The 18065-nt window shown below is 38.5% G+C and overlaps 1 protein-coding gene across 1 annotated transcript in view; it reads right to left on the reverse strand.

Moving 5' to 3' along the window:
- Nucleotides 1–18065, reverse strand: part of erbb4b (erb-b2 receptor tyrosine kinase 4b) — a 311401-nt gene that overhangs the window by 40803 nt on the left and 252533 nt on the right. Inside the window, exons 18-20 of the mRNA XM_030758147.1 lie at nucleotides 12465–12587; nucleotides 9777–9875; nucleotides 3312–3497 (exon numbers count right to left, since the gene is read on the reverse strand). Coding sequence (XP_030614007.1) covers nucleotides 3312–3497; nucleotides 9777–9875; nucleotides 12465–12587 — 408 coding nt within the window. The remainder of the gene's footprint in view (nucleotides 1–3311; nucleotides 3498–9776; nucleotides 9876–12464; nucleotides 12588–18065) is intronic.

Genomic DNA, 18065 nt, shown 5'->3' on the forward strand with positions numbered 1-18065 from the left:
AGTGAACAATCTTTGGACTGTGGGAGGAAGTGCTGGTACCTTGAGGAAACCCACACAGGCACAGGGAGAACATGCAAAATCTACAAATGAAGACTCAGCCAGGATTTGAACTGTACTAGCACTCAAATACTTGCCACGATGTCAGTTTGGAACACAGCCAAAAACACTCTGCTAACATGGCTAAAACAAAGTGTTAAAACCTGTATATGTTTCCATGTTTGTAACCAGATGAGACACACAAAGGGATGGATCTGAAACCAAGGGTACACTTCACACTCAGACAGCAGTGACTTGTTCCTAACAATGTAGGCCTGCTGTAAACTATGTCGTGGTTTGTTATCCTCTTTGAGTCTAATATGCATATGTTCTATAGTATAATCTTTTGTATTGCTTACCATTGGTAAATCCATAGTGGCAACAATGGGTTCTTCTTGACAACTGCTTCCTGATGCGTTATTATACTGTTGTAAATCATTAAGAGAAAATACTTATTACTTCTGTACTTATCACAGGTCTCACTCTGTACCAGAACTGGAAAAAATAAAAGTGGATTTCATTTCCCTTGCTTATCAAATTAGTGTGATGGGTGAAATGTGGATAAAGAAAAAGCTATGCATCAAGTTCCACATGAAAAGCTTCATGAGGAAGTTATCTAGATTAACTGGACAAATCGTTTGAGACTTTCTGTACTGTGCTTACCAAAATTAAAACAGCACAATATTTTGACGTCATTTTTACTTAGTAATAGTCAGAACTTAGTTCTAAATTAGTAACATTAAAATTGTTGTAAAACTTCAACATGTGATGAAGAGTGCTGTTGAATTCGGAGAGAAAATGATGCATAATTATAGAACATGGAAATATAAAACAAAATAGAAAAAAAAAAGAAAAGGAAGAAAATGCTGGGTATCACAGCCCTGCATACGTGGTAGTTCTGATGAAGTTGCTCATTAGTATGGCTCTCATGACAGATCATGCTATTAATAATCTATGGCTGTGATCATGGCCTTGACAGAGAGGGAGGACCACAGGGATGTTACCTCAGAGTGGAGCCCTGTCACTTGCAACAACCTTAATAGCCATGTAAGACTGTGAGAGTGCATGCACTGATGATAAACAGAATGAAAAAATTCGTATTTTCAAGCCTCAAGAATTTAGATAGATGTTATTATGAGATGTATTCAGAGAAATTCTTTGTGAAGGACTATTTGTGTTTGGGTCAACCCAAAGGTGGGCACCTTATTAACCGTGGCCCCTGGTGGCTGTTTGCGTTTCCAGGAGCGGTAGCCAATTATTGAAAACACAAAACAATATATGCATGAGACACACTGTAACACAACACAGTAGTAAATAATACATCATCATATCTACCCTTTATGAATAATAAATCTCTCCATGTTGACAATTGTTCACAGCAGGCATATATTTATTCTCGTACATATAGCTTATCTCAGTAATTTGTGTGATTAATTCCATACCATGAAAACATTTGTGTGGCACAGCATGGGTGTTTGTCAGCATTAGCATGTCAAGACTTAATGCAAATTCTGATCGCCTTTGGTATTAAATAAAAAGTACTGTGTATGTGGTATGATCACGAGTGTGTCCCAAATTTAACTGATGGTTTAATATTTTCCCTTGGCAACTCACTTGCTTCTGATGTAGCCAAAAACAGCAACTGAAATATTTGTCTAAGATATTAAATCTGGGACCACGGGGATTACTGAGCCATTCTCATTCTGATTTTCCTGGCTTTTCAGCCCAATACATTTCTGTATGACAATTTCATGAACCAGTCAGAATGCAACATATTTAGAGATTTAATCACAGGCATAGGAAACAATAATACTATCATAAGAAAGAGTTTTTATAGGACTCCGCAGTCCTGTGAAAAACTAAGTACACCCCATGATTAAGTAGCTTGTTCGTTTAGCAGCAATAACTTAAGTAATCGTTTTCTGTATTAGTTTATCAGATTCTCACATTGCTGTGGGGACTTTTGGCCCACTCTTCTTTGCAACGCTTCTTCAGTTCATTGAGGTTTATGCACAGCTCTCTTAAGTTCCTGCTACAACATTTCAGTCAGATTGAGCTCTGAACTTTGGCTGGGCCACTGCAACACCTTCATTCTTTTTTTTTTTTTTTCTGTTGGGGATTTGCTGCTGTGCTTGGGATCAATGTCCTGTTGTGTGACCCAGTTTCAGGCAAACATTTGACTCTAGAATACTTACATGAGGTGTTTGTGCTGATATGCTGTGATTGTTTTTTGCCAGATGTGGCGCTGTGCATTATGTTTGAACATCTCCACTTTGTTCTTGTCTGTCTAAAGGATATTCTTCCAGAAGTCTAGTTTGTTCAGATGCAACTTTGCAAACCTAAGGTGCAATGCTGCTGTGTTCTTTTCAAAGAGAACTGAATTCTCCTGGCAACTCTTCCAAACAAGCTCTACTTGGTCTGCTTTTTTCTAATTTTACTGGTATGAACTCTTAACATGCTAACTGAGACCTGTAGAGTCTGAGATGTGGCTCTTGGGTTTTTTTGCAATTTCTCTGAGCATTGTATGGTCTGTCCTTGGGGTGAAATTGCTGGGACTACCATTCCTCGGGAGACTGTGGCATTGTGTTAACACAAACCTAAATGCTCCAGACCAGCAACCTGCCAACATTTCTGCTATATAGAGGTGGTGACAATCAGTTAATCAAAAACACTTAATTAGCAGCACCTGACTGCTACTTACCTTCTTAATTCCTATGAACACAGCAACAGTGCACTTAAAAATTTACAGGCCCGCACAGATTCCTCTGAAAACCTTGTATTCCACATGACTTTATGTGTATCTGTCAGTTATTAATACTGCCAACAAAATTATAGCAATTTGTAATGCACTCCGACATCCATGATCCTATAACACCGAGTTCCCTACACTCCACATTTCCCCCACTAAAGTCAAGAAAGACTTTGAATTATTTATTTCACTTCTACAGAGAGACAAGGAAGTGGGGTTGCTGATGTCTGCTGCAGAATCCACTACACACTTACTTTTTACCAAGTCGGTTGCCTATGGCTCGCGGCCATGTGCTACAGACTAACAAACACATTTTTTTCTCAGTCTAGAAATTATGTTGTAATTCATTTGGCCTCAATTGGTTGAGACATAATTCAAAGGCAAAGTCAAGCATGCATTCATTAAATACCCTTTATATATCAACCAGGATGCCACTCAACCAAATATTAAGTTTATCACCATCAACCTTATTAGCCAATCATGTATGTTGTACTTAAATAGCTAATGAAGTTTTTTTTCCCCTTACCTTGGCTATCTGAACACACCAATTGAGCAACAGCTGTGATCCGATGTTGTCTTTGTGCTCGTGGACATAGTCAAGCAGGCACCCATGAGGCATCAGTTGCGTGACCAGCTGGATTGTGGGACTCAAGCAGACACCCAGCAGTCGGACCAGGTGCGGGTGCTCCATGCTAGCCATGATTAGAGCCTCCTGAATGAAACAGATATACACTCAGGCATTTGGAGGGAAATAATTACAGTTGGCTATTTTAATTTGTAATAGTATGCCATGTTTATTTCCAGCAGTAGTCTTTTTTTCAATAAACACAAATAACAAACAAACAAACAAACAAACAACAAAAAACAAATATATATGCAGATACGTTATGTGTGCTGGGTATGAGGTAACTGTGCCAAAAGAACCTGGCTGTAGCAAAGACTGAAATACTTTCTTTCATATACACACACACACACACACACACACTTTCATATATATATATATATATATATATATATATATATATATATATATATATATATATATATATATATATATATATATAGTTTACTTTTTCTTTGTCTGCAGGGGTGTGTCAAAAGAGAGCACAGAATGGTACCACATCCCACAAATATGATTGGCTTTCCTTTTTTACTTCAGGTAAATAAATAAGAATATTTTGATGGTGAAAGTTCTGCACAGTCCCACTTTTCAAACAATGCACCTGCATTAGGGCACAAGCCTGAAAATTGTGTCCAGTGTTTTCAATGCCAATTCTGTATTTATTCTGATTTCCTATGGACCCCGTGTCTTGATCTTAGTCCATCCTGTGACACCCTTTTGAAAATATTCTGGAAACAGCCCTGTTTGTCTGTCTCTCTGTGGAGTGACTGCTGGCTGTGGCAACTCCTGCTCAATGAACTGGCACACCTGAGGCTCATCTTCATATCAGGGACGCTGCATTTAATCCCTGGCTCTTCACTCCATACTCAGGATCCCAAACTCTTGCTTTTGCGTTTTTATCTCTAAACAGTTTAGCTCTTTTGTAATGCTTGTCGCCTGTGCTTCAGGTCAATCCCTCTATATTATACCATTTAACCCTCCAAGCCAACTCAACCTGAACTTTCTGCCAGCCTCTACTCGTGGCCAGCTACAAATAGTCACCTACTCTAGACTACTGACCATTCTGTAATTACAATAAACTTCAGCTTCATATGTAACAGTGTTTCTGTGTCTGCTTCTGGATAAAGGATTTTAACAAAACAGCATTTAGCTGAATGTTTGAAGATCGTACTCTTTTGATAATAACACACTGTCACTAAATCTTTAGGATGTATAAGCGTTCACCTTCATATGTCAGTATTGCTTCTGGGATACCATTAAACAAATATTTCACCAATAAGTAATGGAAACACACAGATTTAATGATCTGCTTTGCTTTGTATTTACATCTACCTTAGCTCAGAGGGAACACTTGAACACACATTTACCACGTAAGACACTGACTAAATAGGCAGGTTAGTCTATTCTGCATTATTTCTTGATTGTTTTATGGCTTGTTTGTAAATGTGTACATATCAGCATATGCACTGTGAGAACAGGGACCTATATTTCTGACACATCTGCATGCTTGTCTGGTGCACACATCTTTCTGTTATTTAGGACCTCAGTCTTGGACTGACAATACTGGGTTTCTCTCATGTCTGGAAGTCAAATTTCAGATGGTCTAAGGGTATTTCTCACCTGCACTATTTAATCTGTTTAAATGAAACTTGTTTTTCCCCATTGCGATTAATTTGTGCAGATGTGAACACAGTAATCACACTTGGTGCAGAACAAAACAGCTGCACTGAGACCCCTTGGAGGCAGTGGTTTCAGTCCAATTTCAAATTAACTCCAGAGCAGTGATCTGACCATGATCCAACCCAACTACCAGGTGTACGCTGCAAATCTGAGGTAAATACCTTCAGGTAGCCAGGTATGCTTAAATTCTAGGAGGCAGCAGAGTACCATAAACATTCAGAGGACAAAAACTGTAAAATATTGTCCAGATAAGTATGAATGTTAAGAATAAATTCTTCATGTTATCCACAGTATGTTCTTCCTGTATTTTCTTGTATTGTTCCCACCCCAGACACGTCTAGCCAATAAGTGGAATGAATGTTTACATGTGGTTTCTTCAGCAAGACATTTTGGGTTGATTGGAATTACTGGAATTCACTTGGAGTTTTTGTGCTTGGAGTGAAAAGAAACCAATCAGGGAAAAGCTACATGTTTAAAAACTCATTAACTGACTTGGACCAGAGTAAACAAACTATAGGTGCAAAAACACCCTGAAAATGCACAGTGCAAAGGGAGATTTAGGGTTTTCTTTCTATTATTTTGTCACTGTTTCTTTTTCCTTCCTTCCTTCCTTCCTTCCTTCCTTCCTTCCACTGATCCATCCATCCATCCATCCATCCATCCATCCATCCAGGGCAGCAGCCTAAGCAAAGAAGTCCAGACCTCCCTCTCAACAGCTGCCTCCTCCAACACCAGGGGATACTGTGTTCCTAAGCCAGTCGTGAGACATAATCTCTCCAGTGTGTCCTGGGTCTACCCCAGTGCTTCCTTCTAGTAGGACATACCCAGAAGACCTTGCCCAGGAGGTTCACATCCTCATTAGATGCCCAAACCACCTCAAATGGCCCCTTTCAGTGTGGACGAGTAGTGGCTCTGAATCCCTCCTGAATAATTGAAATTCTGACCCTATCACTAAGGCTGCGCCCAGACACCCTTCAGAGAAAGCTAATTTCTGATGCTTCTATCTGTGAAATCATTCTTTTGGTCATTACCCAGAGCTTGTGACCATAGGTGAGGGTAGGAACTTAGACTGACTGGTAAATTGGCAGCTTTTATGTTCAGCCTTCTGCCACTTGGCTCCACCTAGAAATTCTGTTCATAAAAATTATGAACATGAACAGCCCGGCAAAGCCCAACACCTACTGGGAATGAGTTCTACTTATTGCTGGCAATGCAGACAAAGGTCTTGCTGCAGTTGTACAGGCACCGAATGACTTGTAACAATGGGCCAGACATGTCATATCCCTGAAACACCTCTTATAGGATACCATGAGGGACGCGGTCAAATGTCTTCTCTAAGACCACAAAACACATGTAGACTGGTTGAGCAAACTCCCACGAACACTCAAATATCCATGAGAGAATAAAGACCTGGTCCAGTGTTCCATGACCAGGACAAAAAGTTTTTTGTTTTGTTTGTTGTGTAGAACAAAAACTGTGTATATATACATATACGTACCTTTTTCATAATATATGTATTGGGTCCAACTAACTCTAAATGTCAAAAGACAAATGTCAGACTCTCACACTGCTAGAGAATTCATCATGTTTACCAGCATAGACAGAACTGCCAAAGATCATAGGACCCCTTATTCTGTTTAAGGTTGAAGTTCCTCTTGAAGTGAACAGCAAGGTTCCACTCAGTCAGAAACAGTGCAATTTTATTCAAAACCCTGACATCAAAGTGACTCAGCATTTTGAGACTGTCAGCATTCTGTGTAGTAAGCAAAAAATCTAGTAAATAGAGCAAGGTCAGAATACTGTAAATCAGGAGTATTTGCCCTTTTGTATATAGTATGAATGTTTTTTCGTACTGGTGTTATGGTGTTATTATGAAATTTTGCTGCTATACATTAGAGTATGTAGGCTCAAAGCAATTACACCTGCTGATAATACTGCATATGATTGGAACTGACACTTATTAATCTCACGATACAGAAACTCTCCAGAAGACAGAAACATGCCTTCATTTGCTCACCTGTAACTTTGTATGTACCTAATGTATAGGTATATGCACACAACACAAAACTTAGTGGCTACAGCAGTTATAAGTTACTGTAGTGTGAAAATTCATCATAAGGTGGCTAGCACCAAAAATAAAACTGATAGGTAGATGTGGCTCTGTGTATTTACTGGGGGAAGAAACATGGCGTAAAGCTCCAATGAACACTGACAGAAAGATACAACCACTATACATTTTAGGATTGATATGCTCATTTATCACTGCTTGCATAATGTGGTCCATGCTTATGTGTCACTGATGGGTATAGATACACTAAAGGTGAGGTCAGGCCAAAGTCTTTGACTAACTGGGTCTTCCTTCCTGCCTGCAGGATCCTTTTCAACCAAATGTGTTTTGTTCTGGTGTTCAGGTGCCACTGCGATGGAGTATCATTGAATCTGTTAACCCTGCATGCTATTTACATCAACTCTGTGAGCTAGTATCCTCAAAATGAATTACTTCAACAGCATCCTATAAAGCATTTTTTGAGCTGTCTACATATAAAATAAATAAGTACAAAAAAGAATTATACTAATTGAAAAACCCACAACATGTGGAATTAAGGCAACAGACTTTAAAGTTATTAAGTGGAGAGGTAGGGGCTGTTGTAGTTGTGGTGATGTACTGTAAAAGAGAGAGAATGTGTCTGTGAATAACAAATCCTGTGAACATCCCTTTAGGCCCTGGAAGCACTACTGTTGGGCTGAGATAACAGTTATATAAAACACAAAAAGGGATTTGCAAAGGTTGCTCTTTTTTGTACATTTTTATATAAAGTTTACATCCCTACTGAATTGTAATTTTGCTGTTACAATTAAATACAAACATTTTTTTTTTACTTTTGCAATTCGTTATAAAACTGAACTGAAATAAGGTGTTTATAGTTGACAGAATTATATGAATATTTAATAAAATTAAAACAATTTATTTTAACAAGCTAAACTAATGTATTTTTTCCACAGTCACTGCTCTGATATTTCTCTCTCTTTTTTTCCTTTTCTGAGAAGCACTGTTTAAACACTGTGTTGAGAAATTCTTTATAGATTGCTATATTTTGTGCATCGTATGCATATATCATATTGTTAAACCTGATATATTGGAGGGCTTCAGAGAATAATAACTGAGTAAAACATTAATATGAAGAACAGAACTGCATGCTGCAGTTGCTGTGGCTGTTATTCTTATTGCATGCACAAGCATCTTGAATGCATGTAGATCGATACATGCATGGCAGTAGTGTATGGTATAAACACCTTTTCACTTTGCCAAGCACTTGCTGAAAGGCGGCAGACTTGGTGTTTTATTGTCAGCCATAAAAAAAGAGAGGTTTCCCCTCTCTTAATGCACCACAGGTAAGGAGGGGCAAACTCCTACACACACACACACACACACACACACACACACACACACACACACACACACACACACACACACACACACAAGCACACACAATCAATCCTCTGTGACATTCTTCAAACAGTCAGAGGCAAGTGAGACTGGGGCACTGAGTGGCCTGCAGCTAGAAGGTCACCAGTCAGAAATCCTAGTCTGGCTGAAAAATAATGGATGGTAAAGTAAATGAATGGCACTCTGCTTTCCCTTTGTAACTACCACTGGTGTTCCCTGGAGCAGAAGCTAGAGCCCCCAGCTGCTCAGCAGTCAGTTAGAAGAAGACTGTGGAGCCAGATGGAGGTGATGGAAGGTATTCTTAAAAAGGAAAAGCAAACAAACAAAAAATACAACAAAACTATCTATGACAAAAACTAAACAAGTGTATTAGTAGATCCGTATGGATGCATGCCTTTCAGGCATTATATATATTATGTCCACTGTTTCTGTGTAACCTACATGTTGCAATCTCATTGCTCTGTCTGATTTTCTGATTGTCAGACAACCTCCCAAAGCACTTGGAACATAAATTAAACACATATGGGATATTCATCAAAGACATCGTGATAAAAATAGAAATGCTAACCCTCCAAAACTCTTCCTTTTAGACTGTCAAACTAAGTGCAAAACATGAGTGCAAGTGGGTCGCTTTCAATGCGTGCGTGTGTGCGTGCGTGCGTGCGTGCGTGCACGCATGAGTACGTGAGTTGATATGAGTTATTTCATCTGCATTGCATCATCACAGGGTAATAATTTTGATTTTTTTTCACTCTTCCTTTTGAAATGAGCCAAGATGTGAATGTTTTATAAATGGGGCCTTGTGCGCTGCGCAAGGAGCCTGTGGCATGATGTGTGTGTGTGTCTGCACATGTAGGGCTCCTACAGGCACCTTATGATTTCTAGTCTGGTGTCAGTGGTGTTCAAGTTTAGTCGTTATAGATTTAATTTTACCACCTTCTTTACAGTACTTGTGTAGGTTAGTTTAGTACTGAACTGAACTTAACTTCAGCATCAGATGGACAGCTGGATAAAGGCTTTCAGAAACAAACCTCAGTTTTTTTTCTTGGACACACTATATTTATAAATTGCAGTGCCTTTAATGTTTAACAGTGAGACTGCTATGCTTCAGAACAAAAGGTGGACAAACTGTATGAACATTAACTTGTAATTTGTCTACATATACGTTATCTTTGTGAAACTTGAGTTTGAACTGTACTGTCAGGTTACTTTTTTTTGTATCTTGTGTTTATGATACTCACATCCATGAATTCCACATTAGCCTTGGGTCCTGTGGCCTCATTTAGGATTTTAATGGCAACAGGAATTTTCACAGTTTCCCCCTCTGGGACCCAGATACCCTAAAGAGGAAAGACAGACAGACAGACACACACACACACACACACACACACGCAAGATGATGATGAGTCATTACACTAATTGCACAGTCACAAATCCTCTACTAACAGAAATGACAGTTAAAGAAAAATATTATAGCTCCTGGAGGAATAGCAGGGATCTCAATAAATGGAGTGTTTTACACCCTACTTTGTGAACTTTATAAATAACAATGTTTCATATTCTCACTGGCTGATTATAAAACTGAACTGCATGCTGTATGATTAAGGTTATTTTGCCCTTCAAAAAGACTTGGGCAAAACTATTTAATCATTTTGAAGTATCTAATTTTAGGGAGGATTAAAGTGATTTAGCAGCTGCCGAAGTGGATGGAATATTTGAAAGAGAAGAAAAATCAAGTACCTCTCAACTTTTTCAAAGTGATTAAAATGTGTTCCACCTTTGTTCCACCCTTATGTGACTACACAGAATGAAACCTAGGCCTTCTATCCAGAATGGTGGCCTAGGTTCCACACATAGAGTAAAAGAAAACTATCTTCTAAACGATTTAAGCAAGTTGATAATAATGAGCAATTTGATGCATCAGTTTTTTGTCCTTTTCTGCCTGTAATTCTGTAGATGATCATTATTCAACACAATAATTTGCGCACACAGCATGAAAGCTTGGGCATCTATGATCTAGCTGGAAAAACTGGTTTGTTGGTTTGTAAGTGATTTACAGATCTTACTGTTTGCTACATTACCTTTAGTAAAAAACTGCAACTAAAAATGGGGTGCTATAGCTAAAATTGCTAAACAAAATGGCATATTTTACACTAGAAAGAAAACATCTCTTTTAAACTTTGTTAAATGTCCATATACGTACAAGATGTTACCATTCTATTCCAAAATGTTGAGGAAACATATTAAACTGTTTACATATATTACAGCTCCAGGCCTTCTTGAGAGGTCAGTGTGTGTGTGAGTGCTTTGTGTTGCAGGACATTCCCATCTGGAGATATGGGAGCTTGCAAAAATGCAGAACACCTGACCAGTGTTCTTCACGGCTATTTAAATCGTGACTTCCAAGGCCCTCACTGCTGCTGTTACTCTGCTCCGCTCCTGTGATGGTGTCTATGCTGTCTCCATGCTCCGTCCCCCTGTTTGGTCCTCTTTGAGTTATCCTTTTAGCTTGATTTTGCACATACAACATGCACCACATTACACCACTAATACAGACTCACACACATCATGAGTATCATTAATTTAATTTAATAAATCTTTGTTAATTTTTATTCTTATTATTCACAGGCAGCACAGTGGTGCAGTGGTTAGCACTGCTGCCACACAGCAGCACTAAGGTCCTGGGTTTGAATCCACCATCTGGCTGGGGCCTTACTGGGTGGAGTTTGCGTGTTCTCCCCGTGTGTGCATGGATTCCCTCCAGGAACTCTGGCTTCCTCCAACAGTGCAAAGACATGCAGTGGGGTTAGGTTAATTGGTGATTCCAAATTGCCCATAGGTGTGAATGTGAGTGTTAATGGCTGTCTGTCTCTCTGTGTTAGCCCTGCGACAGACTGGCAAGCTGCCCAGGGTGTACCCTGCCTCTTGCCCTATGGCCGCTAGGATAGGCTCCAGCTCCTCCACAACCCTGAACTGGATGAAGAAAATGGATGGATTTGTATTCAGTTGGTAGCGTGCTTCCATTTTTTTTTTCAAACTATGGGCTGGTTGTAACATATAAGCTGCACATTTCTACAAACTTTGGTGCAATTAAATGTGACAGAGGAGTCTACAGCTCCAAATGGACCTTAGATTGTTCTATTAAACTGCCATGGTGAAATGCTAAAATCAGCCAAGTAAGTATAGTGCCACCAACTAACTAACTAACATAAAACAATGTTATAATTTAATTAACTAACTCTTGTCTGTATTTTAGCTGTAAAAGCCATCCTACAAAGTGCTTAATTTACAAGCTGGTCTGAATGGTGACCCTCAAAATTGGCTATGAACTCTGACTATGAAGTTTCAGCTATGGAGATGAGGTACTGCTCTGATGTCTTCTGGCCTTAAAGGACCTGTCAGGGTTCTATAGCTCACCTATAAGACTTATAACTGACTATACAGCATATTCTTACAAGTCTAGAAATGCCTTGAAATTTCCCAGGAAAGCATGCAAGACCTTGCTTTGAAAAAAGACATGTGCACTGATGCCACATACCTCTGGCCTACATTGAGAAAGGGTGGACACACAAAATGACCAATTATAATTTCAGGGAGAGAAAGTCTGTTCTTTCTAATTTCAGAATTTTTTACCAACTTTTACCCAACCCTTCATTGCTATGGTGGTGACCTCAGCTACCTCTTATTTCACTGTCACCCCAGGGGTCTCAGTGTCTGCTATTACTTATTCTTTTCATCTCCCGCCTCCAGCCCTCCATCTCATTTCCTGTCATTAATGATCCTGCAATCTCTCTCTTGTCTTTTTCTCATGAAGCGAGAATGTGAACACAATGTCACATCATGATCTCACTTTTTAGTAGAACAGCAGTTCAGTAGTTGGAGCTGAAGTGCAAACAGTTACTATTATTTCACATTTGACCGTATTTTACCTTGTAAACAGTCCCAAAAGCCCCGGAGCCGAGGATCTTGACTCTTTTCAGTTCTGTTTCTTTCAAGATGCGAAGCTGGGCTTGATTGGGTGCTGTTCCACTGGGTGTTAAAGGTTCCACCAACTAAAAACACATCCAATAAAATAGCACATTCAGTCAGTGAGTGCTGCAGCACAAATCTATCTAACAAAAGCTCCAAATGGGGAAATTAATATGATGATACTTTAAAAGTCACAACTTATCACAGGATAAGTCTAATATGCGATACTTGTTGCTAAGCAATTAAATGCAATTTAGCTTTAGGAAAATCACAGGAACACAAAACACTTCCATAATTAAGTTAAAAAACAGACCTTTTTCATAGGCTTTAAAAGATAATGGCAAAAAGGCAGTTTCTAGAAACTGTGACCTAAATTATGTGTATGTGTACACACACACACACACACACACACACACACACACACACACACACACACACACACACACACACACACACACACACACACACACACACCAGTCAAAAGTTTGGACACACCTTTTCATTCAATTTTTTTAATTTTCTTTCCTATATTGTAAATTCATGTGGTAAACTTAAAAGTGTTAAAAAAACCAAAATATGCTTTAGATTTTAGAAAGTAAGCTCTTTTGCTTTGATTACAGCTTTGCACACTCTTGGCATTCTCTCAATTAGCTTCATGAGGTGATCAGCTAAAATGGTTTTCCAATTGTCTTGAAGGAGTTCCCAGAGGTGCTGAGCACTTGTTGGCTGCTTTGCCTTCACTCTGCAATCCAACTCATCCCAAACCATCTCAGTTGCATTTAGGTCAGGTGATTATGGAGGCCAGGTCATCTGATGCAACACTCCATCACCCTCTTTCTTGGTCAAATAGCCCTTACAAAGCCTGAAGATGTTTTGGGCTCATTGTCATGTTGAAAAACAGATGATGGTCCCACTATATGCAAACCAAATGGGATGGCATATCACTGCAGAATGCTGTGGTAGCCATGCTGGTTAAGTGTGCCTTGGATTTTGAATAAATCGCCAACGGTGTCACTAGCAAAGCACCCCCATACCATCACACTTCCTCCTCCATACTTCACGGTGGGAACCACACATGTAGGAACCATCTGCTCACCTTTTCTGCATCTTACAAAGATATGGTGTTTGAAACCAAAAATCTCACATTTGGACTCATTAAACCAAAGGACAGATTTCCACTGGTCTAATGTCCGTTCTTTGTGTTCCTTGGCCCAAGGCATTCTCTTTCTCTTGTTGTTTTTCTTTAGAAGTGGCTTCTTTGCAGCAATTCAACCATAAAGTCCAGATTCACATAGTCTTCTCTGAACATCGAGATGTGTGTGCTACTTGAACTCTGTGAAGCTTTAGGTGGACTGTTATCTGGGGTGCTGTTAACTTGTGGTTTCTGGGGCAGGTACCTCTGATGAAATTATCCTGTGCAACAGAGGTAACACTTGGTCTTCCTTTCCTGGGGCAGTCCTGATGAGAGCCAGTTCCATCCCAACGTTTGATGCTCTTTGCGACTGCTCGTGAGGATACTTTCAAAGTTCTTGAAATTTTTCAGATTGACTTATGATTACTTTCTTAAAATAATGATAGAATTTTCTTTACTCAGTTGAGCAGTTCTTGCCACAATATGAATTGGAACATTACTAATAGGGCTATTCACTGTATACCAACTCTACCTCTTCACAACACAACTGATGGTCTCAAACACATTAAGAGGGCAAGTAATTTAAGAAATTAACTCTTTAAAAGGCACAGCTATGAACTGAAAGCCATTCCAGGTGACTACCTCATAAAGATGACTGAGAAAATGCCAAGATGTGCACAGCTGTCTTCAAAGTAGGCACCTTGCTCTAAGCAAGAGGTGCCTACTTTGAAGAATCTAAAATCTAAAACATATTCTGGTTTGTTTAACCTTTTTTTGTTTACTAAATAATTCCATATGTATTTCTTCATAGTTTTGATGACTTTAGTATTAATCTACAGTACAATGCAGACAATTTTTAAATAATGCAAGAAAAATCCTAACTGTGATGTGCCATTAACATGTCATTGTCTGCAGTGAAAGGAAAAGAAAGTGATACAATATGGGAACAGAAGAGAGTGATGGAGAAAAATGGATGAAAACTGAGAAAAAGAATGGGGGCGATAGATAATTGAGGTAGTTGAACAGGAGTTGACACTTTTGTTGTCTGATTACTGCTCAAGTGGAGGAACAAACAGATGAAATAGTAAGAGAGGGAGAAAGATTATGTTTGAGGAAGGAAGATGTGGAGCGGGAAAGGAACTGTAGCAGAAATAACAACAAGACAGCGATGGAAAAGCGAGCCGCCGAATTAGTCAGAGGATGCAAAAGCATAAGTGAGGGAGCAATATAAGGAGAATTACAGGAGAGGGTGGAAGATTAGAGAGGGAGAGAGGAAAGAGAGAAGCTCACAGACAGAGTGTAAATCAGCCTGGCTGTACTCAGCAGCTTCTGTCCCTCTGGCTTATGGTTACCATTTGATTAAAAACAATAGCCATTCTTCATTTAAATGGAATAACAAATCAGCTTCTGCAGGGTGGAAACAAGTAGGCCGGGGGGCCAAAAACACACCCAAGACAATACAGACGTCTTTAAAATGATCTAACCATACACGCATAAAGGCAAAACTCTGTTATTTCCACTGTGCTGGGAGCTGTCCAGCACTAGTGGTGCTGAAGATGCTGAGGCTGGGCAGCAGCTACATAGCAGCATAGTGTAACTGTCTGCTTTCTCACCCTAAACTGCAGTTCTGAAACTAAACCACTTGCTCTCTATTTTACCATGCTACAGAGGAATACCTCATAACAATGGTCAATAGTTTTCTAAAATGATTCCTAGATGTGTTGATTTGGCTTCAAAAGGCTTAATAACAGATACAAAACAGCCCCAACTTGAAAAGTTAAGACAGTAAGGAGGTACATAAAGGCAAATCCACTAGCTGAAATATACTATAATAAATTAAGGGAACACTTATATCGCACATTGGATCTTGATGAATGAAATATTCAAGTTGAAAAGTCTTACTGGTATACACTATATAGACAAAAGTACTGAGCAACCTACACATTACACCTACAGGAGCTCCTCGGCCATGGAAACTCATGCCATGAACCTGCCAGTGCACAGTGTTTGTGTTGATGTTAATGCCATTCTGCAATTACTGAGTCAGCAGAGCCTTAGCAACTTTTACACACGATGCACCTAAGCACTCAAGTTCTCCATAAATTTATGTGGTCTGCAGCTTTGTGGCTGAATTGTTGTGGTTCCTAAATGCATTCGCTTGCAATAATACAATTTAAAGCTGATCATGGAATATGTAGGATGAATGAAATTTCATCAACTGACTTGTCGCTACAGAGATATCCTACTAAAGAACCACCCTTGAATTCAATGAGTTCCCATTCTTTCACAAATGTTTGTAAAGGCAGAGTCCATGGCTAGGTGATTGATTTTATACACCTATGGATATGAGACTGAAGTCAAACACCTGAATTCAAAAATAAGATGTGTAACACAATACTTTTGTCCATATAATGTACATTGTGTACTTTGTTGAGAGCAAAATGATGTAATGAAGTTCACAGGAAACCAAAGTTATCAGTCCTTTCAGGGCTAAGTACAAAATCACATTAAAAAAAATCAAAATTAAATTTCTCAAGTGCTCCCTTCATTGTTGTAAGCACAGTATATACTGCTGTTGCTGCCATTAATGTGGCTGGCTGGTCAAACTGACAGTGAAACTATTAGAAATATGGCTGAGACTTATTAAATGTAGACTGATCTGATTAAATCTACACTGCATCAACATTTTTAACAAGTCTAAAATTGTTTACTATATAGCAACATTTCTGAGTGGTCTATAGAGGTAAAACTGATGCTCAGTAGCTTAAACCTAACAAGTTTCAGACTTAATTTTAAGCATATTAATCAATAAACCTGCAATATAAGATTTGCCCTTCAATTAGATAAAATGCATGATTCAATATAAATATTAAATATTAAGGGCAAATTCTCTTTTTTGCAACCCAGAAACAAATGAAGACATCATGGTTTCAATCAGAGTGTAAAAGTTTAGTTGCAGTTTCCATTTCTACTCCTGCATTCCACTTCTTTTTCTAACTTTGGTACCAGACACCACTTTTGGAGTATAAGAAGATTATTAGCTCATAAATGTAATATTTTTATTAACTATACGGTCTGTTACAAGAAAGGCTCTGTCATATATTAAGATAGTGGCTGAATTTATGTATGACTACTAAAAAGAGACTTATGTAAGTACTCAAGAAAAAGTGACAGTATAAGTGGGGCCCATATATGAAAGAGGTACAGTATAAAAGATGTATAATAAATCTTCAAATCAATGCTATTTTTTTCAGGACTCTTCACTGATACTTATGCCCTGAATAGAGAGAAAGCACTGAAATGAGACCTTATTCTCAGCGCGGACACATAAGTGCATTAGATGATGTCCTCTTGTGTTTTTTACACAAAGAAAGAGTACTTTTACCTCTTCTAATGGTATAGTCCCTTACCTCTTCCTAAAAGAAGTGCCCGCTATAATACAGTAGGATATTCAACACCTGAGCCCTCTGAGTTCCTAAAACTTTTTCCAGTTCTGCAGTCATCATTTAGAATCTTTCAGTCTGGTTATCTCATATTTTACACAGACACATTACTAATTTACAAAAGTACAGACACACACACACACACACACACACACACACACACACACACACACACACACACACACACACACACACACACACACACACACACACACACACAATGTCAAATCCATATACATTTCCTATATTTGTTTGGTGTAATCATGACATTTCTCTACAACACAGTAATGTCACAAATTACTGTACTAAATTCAGTGATCACATTACAGTAACAACTGTGTCGTTACTAGGGTTCTTGCGTTATTTGCAAGATGAGCGGATGGAAAATAAAATCATCAAACATTTCTTTTTTTTCTGCACAGCTGTGCTACAATCAGCTTGACTTTGTGTGCAGGGAAGAGGAAATTTTTAAATGCTTTAAGAAGTGGAATTATGTACATTAATTTTATTTCTATTGCATAAAATGACAAAAATGTGACTAAAAGAAATATTGTATGGATGCGTTCATTAGGAAAGGAATTTGTGTCAGCATGTGGGACTGTAGCCTAAAGTTTATAGTTAAATGGTAATTATGTAGCAATTCATCTCAGTTCATGTCACAGAGTAATCCAAAAGTAATGCAATGAGTACTGTAACACATTATTTTCTCAGGAGACTTATTATGTAACATGATGCATTGCTATTTATTAATGAATAACATGCAATATGTTTCAAAAGCAAAACAAATATTTTGTGATCCTATGGAAGACCATTTTGACTCATTTGCTCTGTGATTGTGAATTAGTGACTTTGAGAGTAGGAAATAAATTAACTATTGAACCAAATACTGGTCCGTAAGACATCATATTCCAACTGACTATGAAATGAATTGATTAATTTACAAGCAAAATCTACATATTTTAATAAATGCATTATAAAGACATACA

This window comes from Archocentrus centrarchus, chromosome 21 (assembly GCF_007364275.1).
Source record: "Archocentrus centrarchus isolate MPI-CPG fArcCen1 chromosome 21, fArcCen1, whole genome shotgun sequence".
Taxonomy (NCBI): Eukaryota; Metazoa; Chordata; class Actinopteri; order Cichliformes; family Cichlidae; genus Archocentrus; species Archocentrus centrarchus.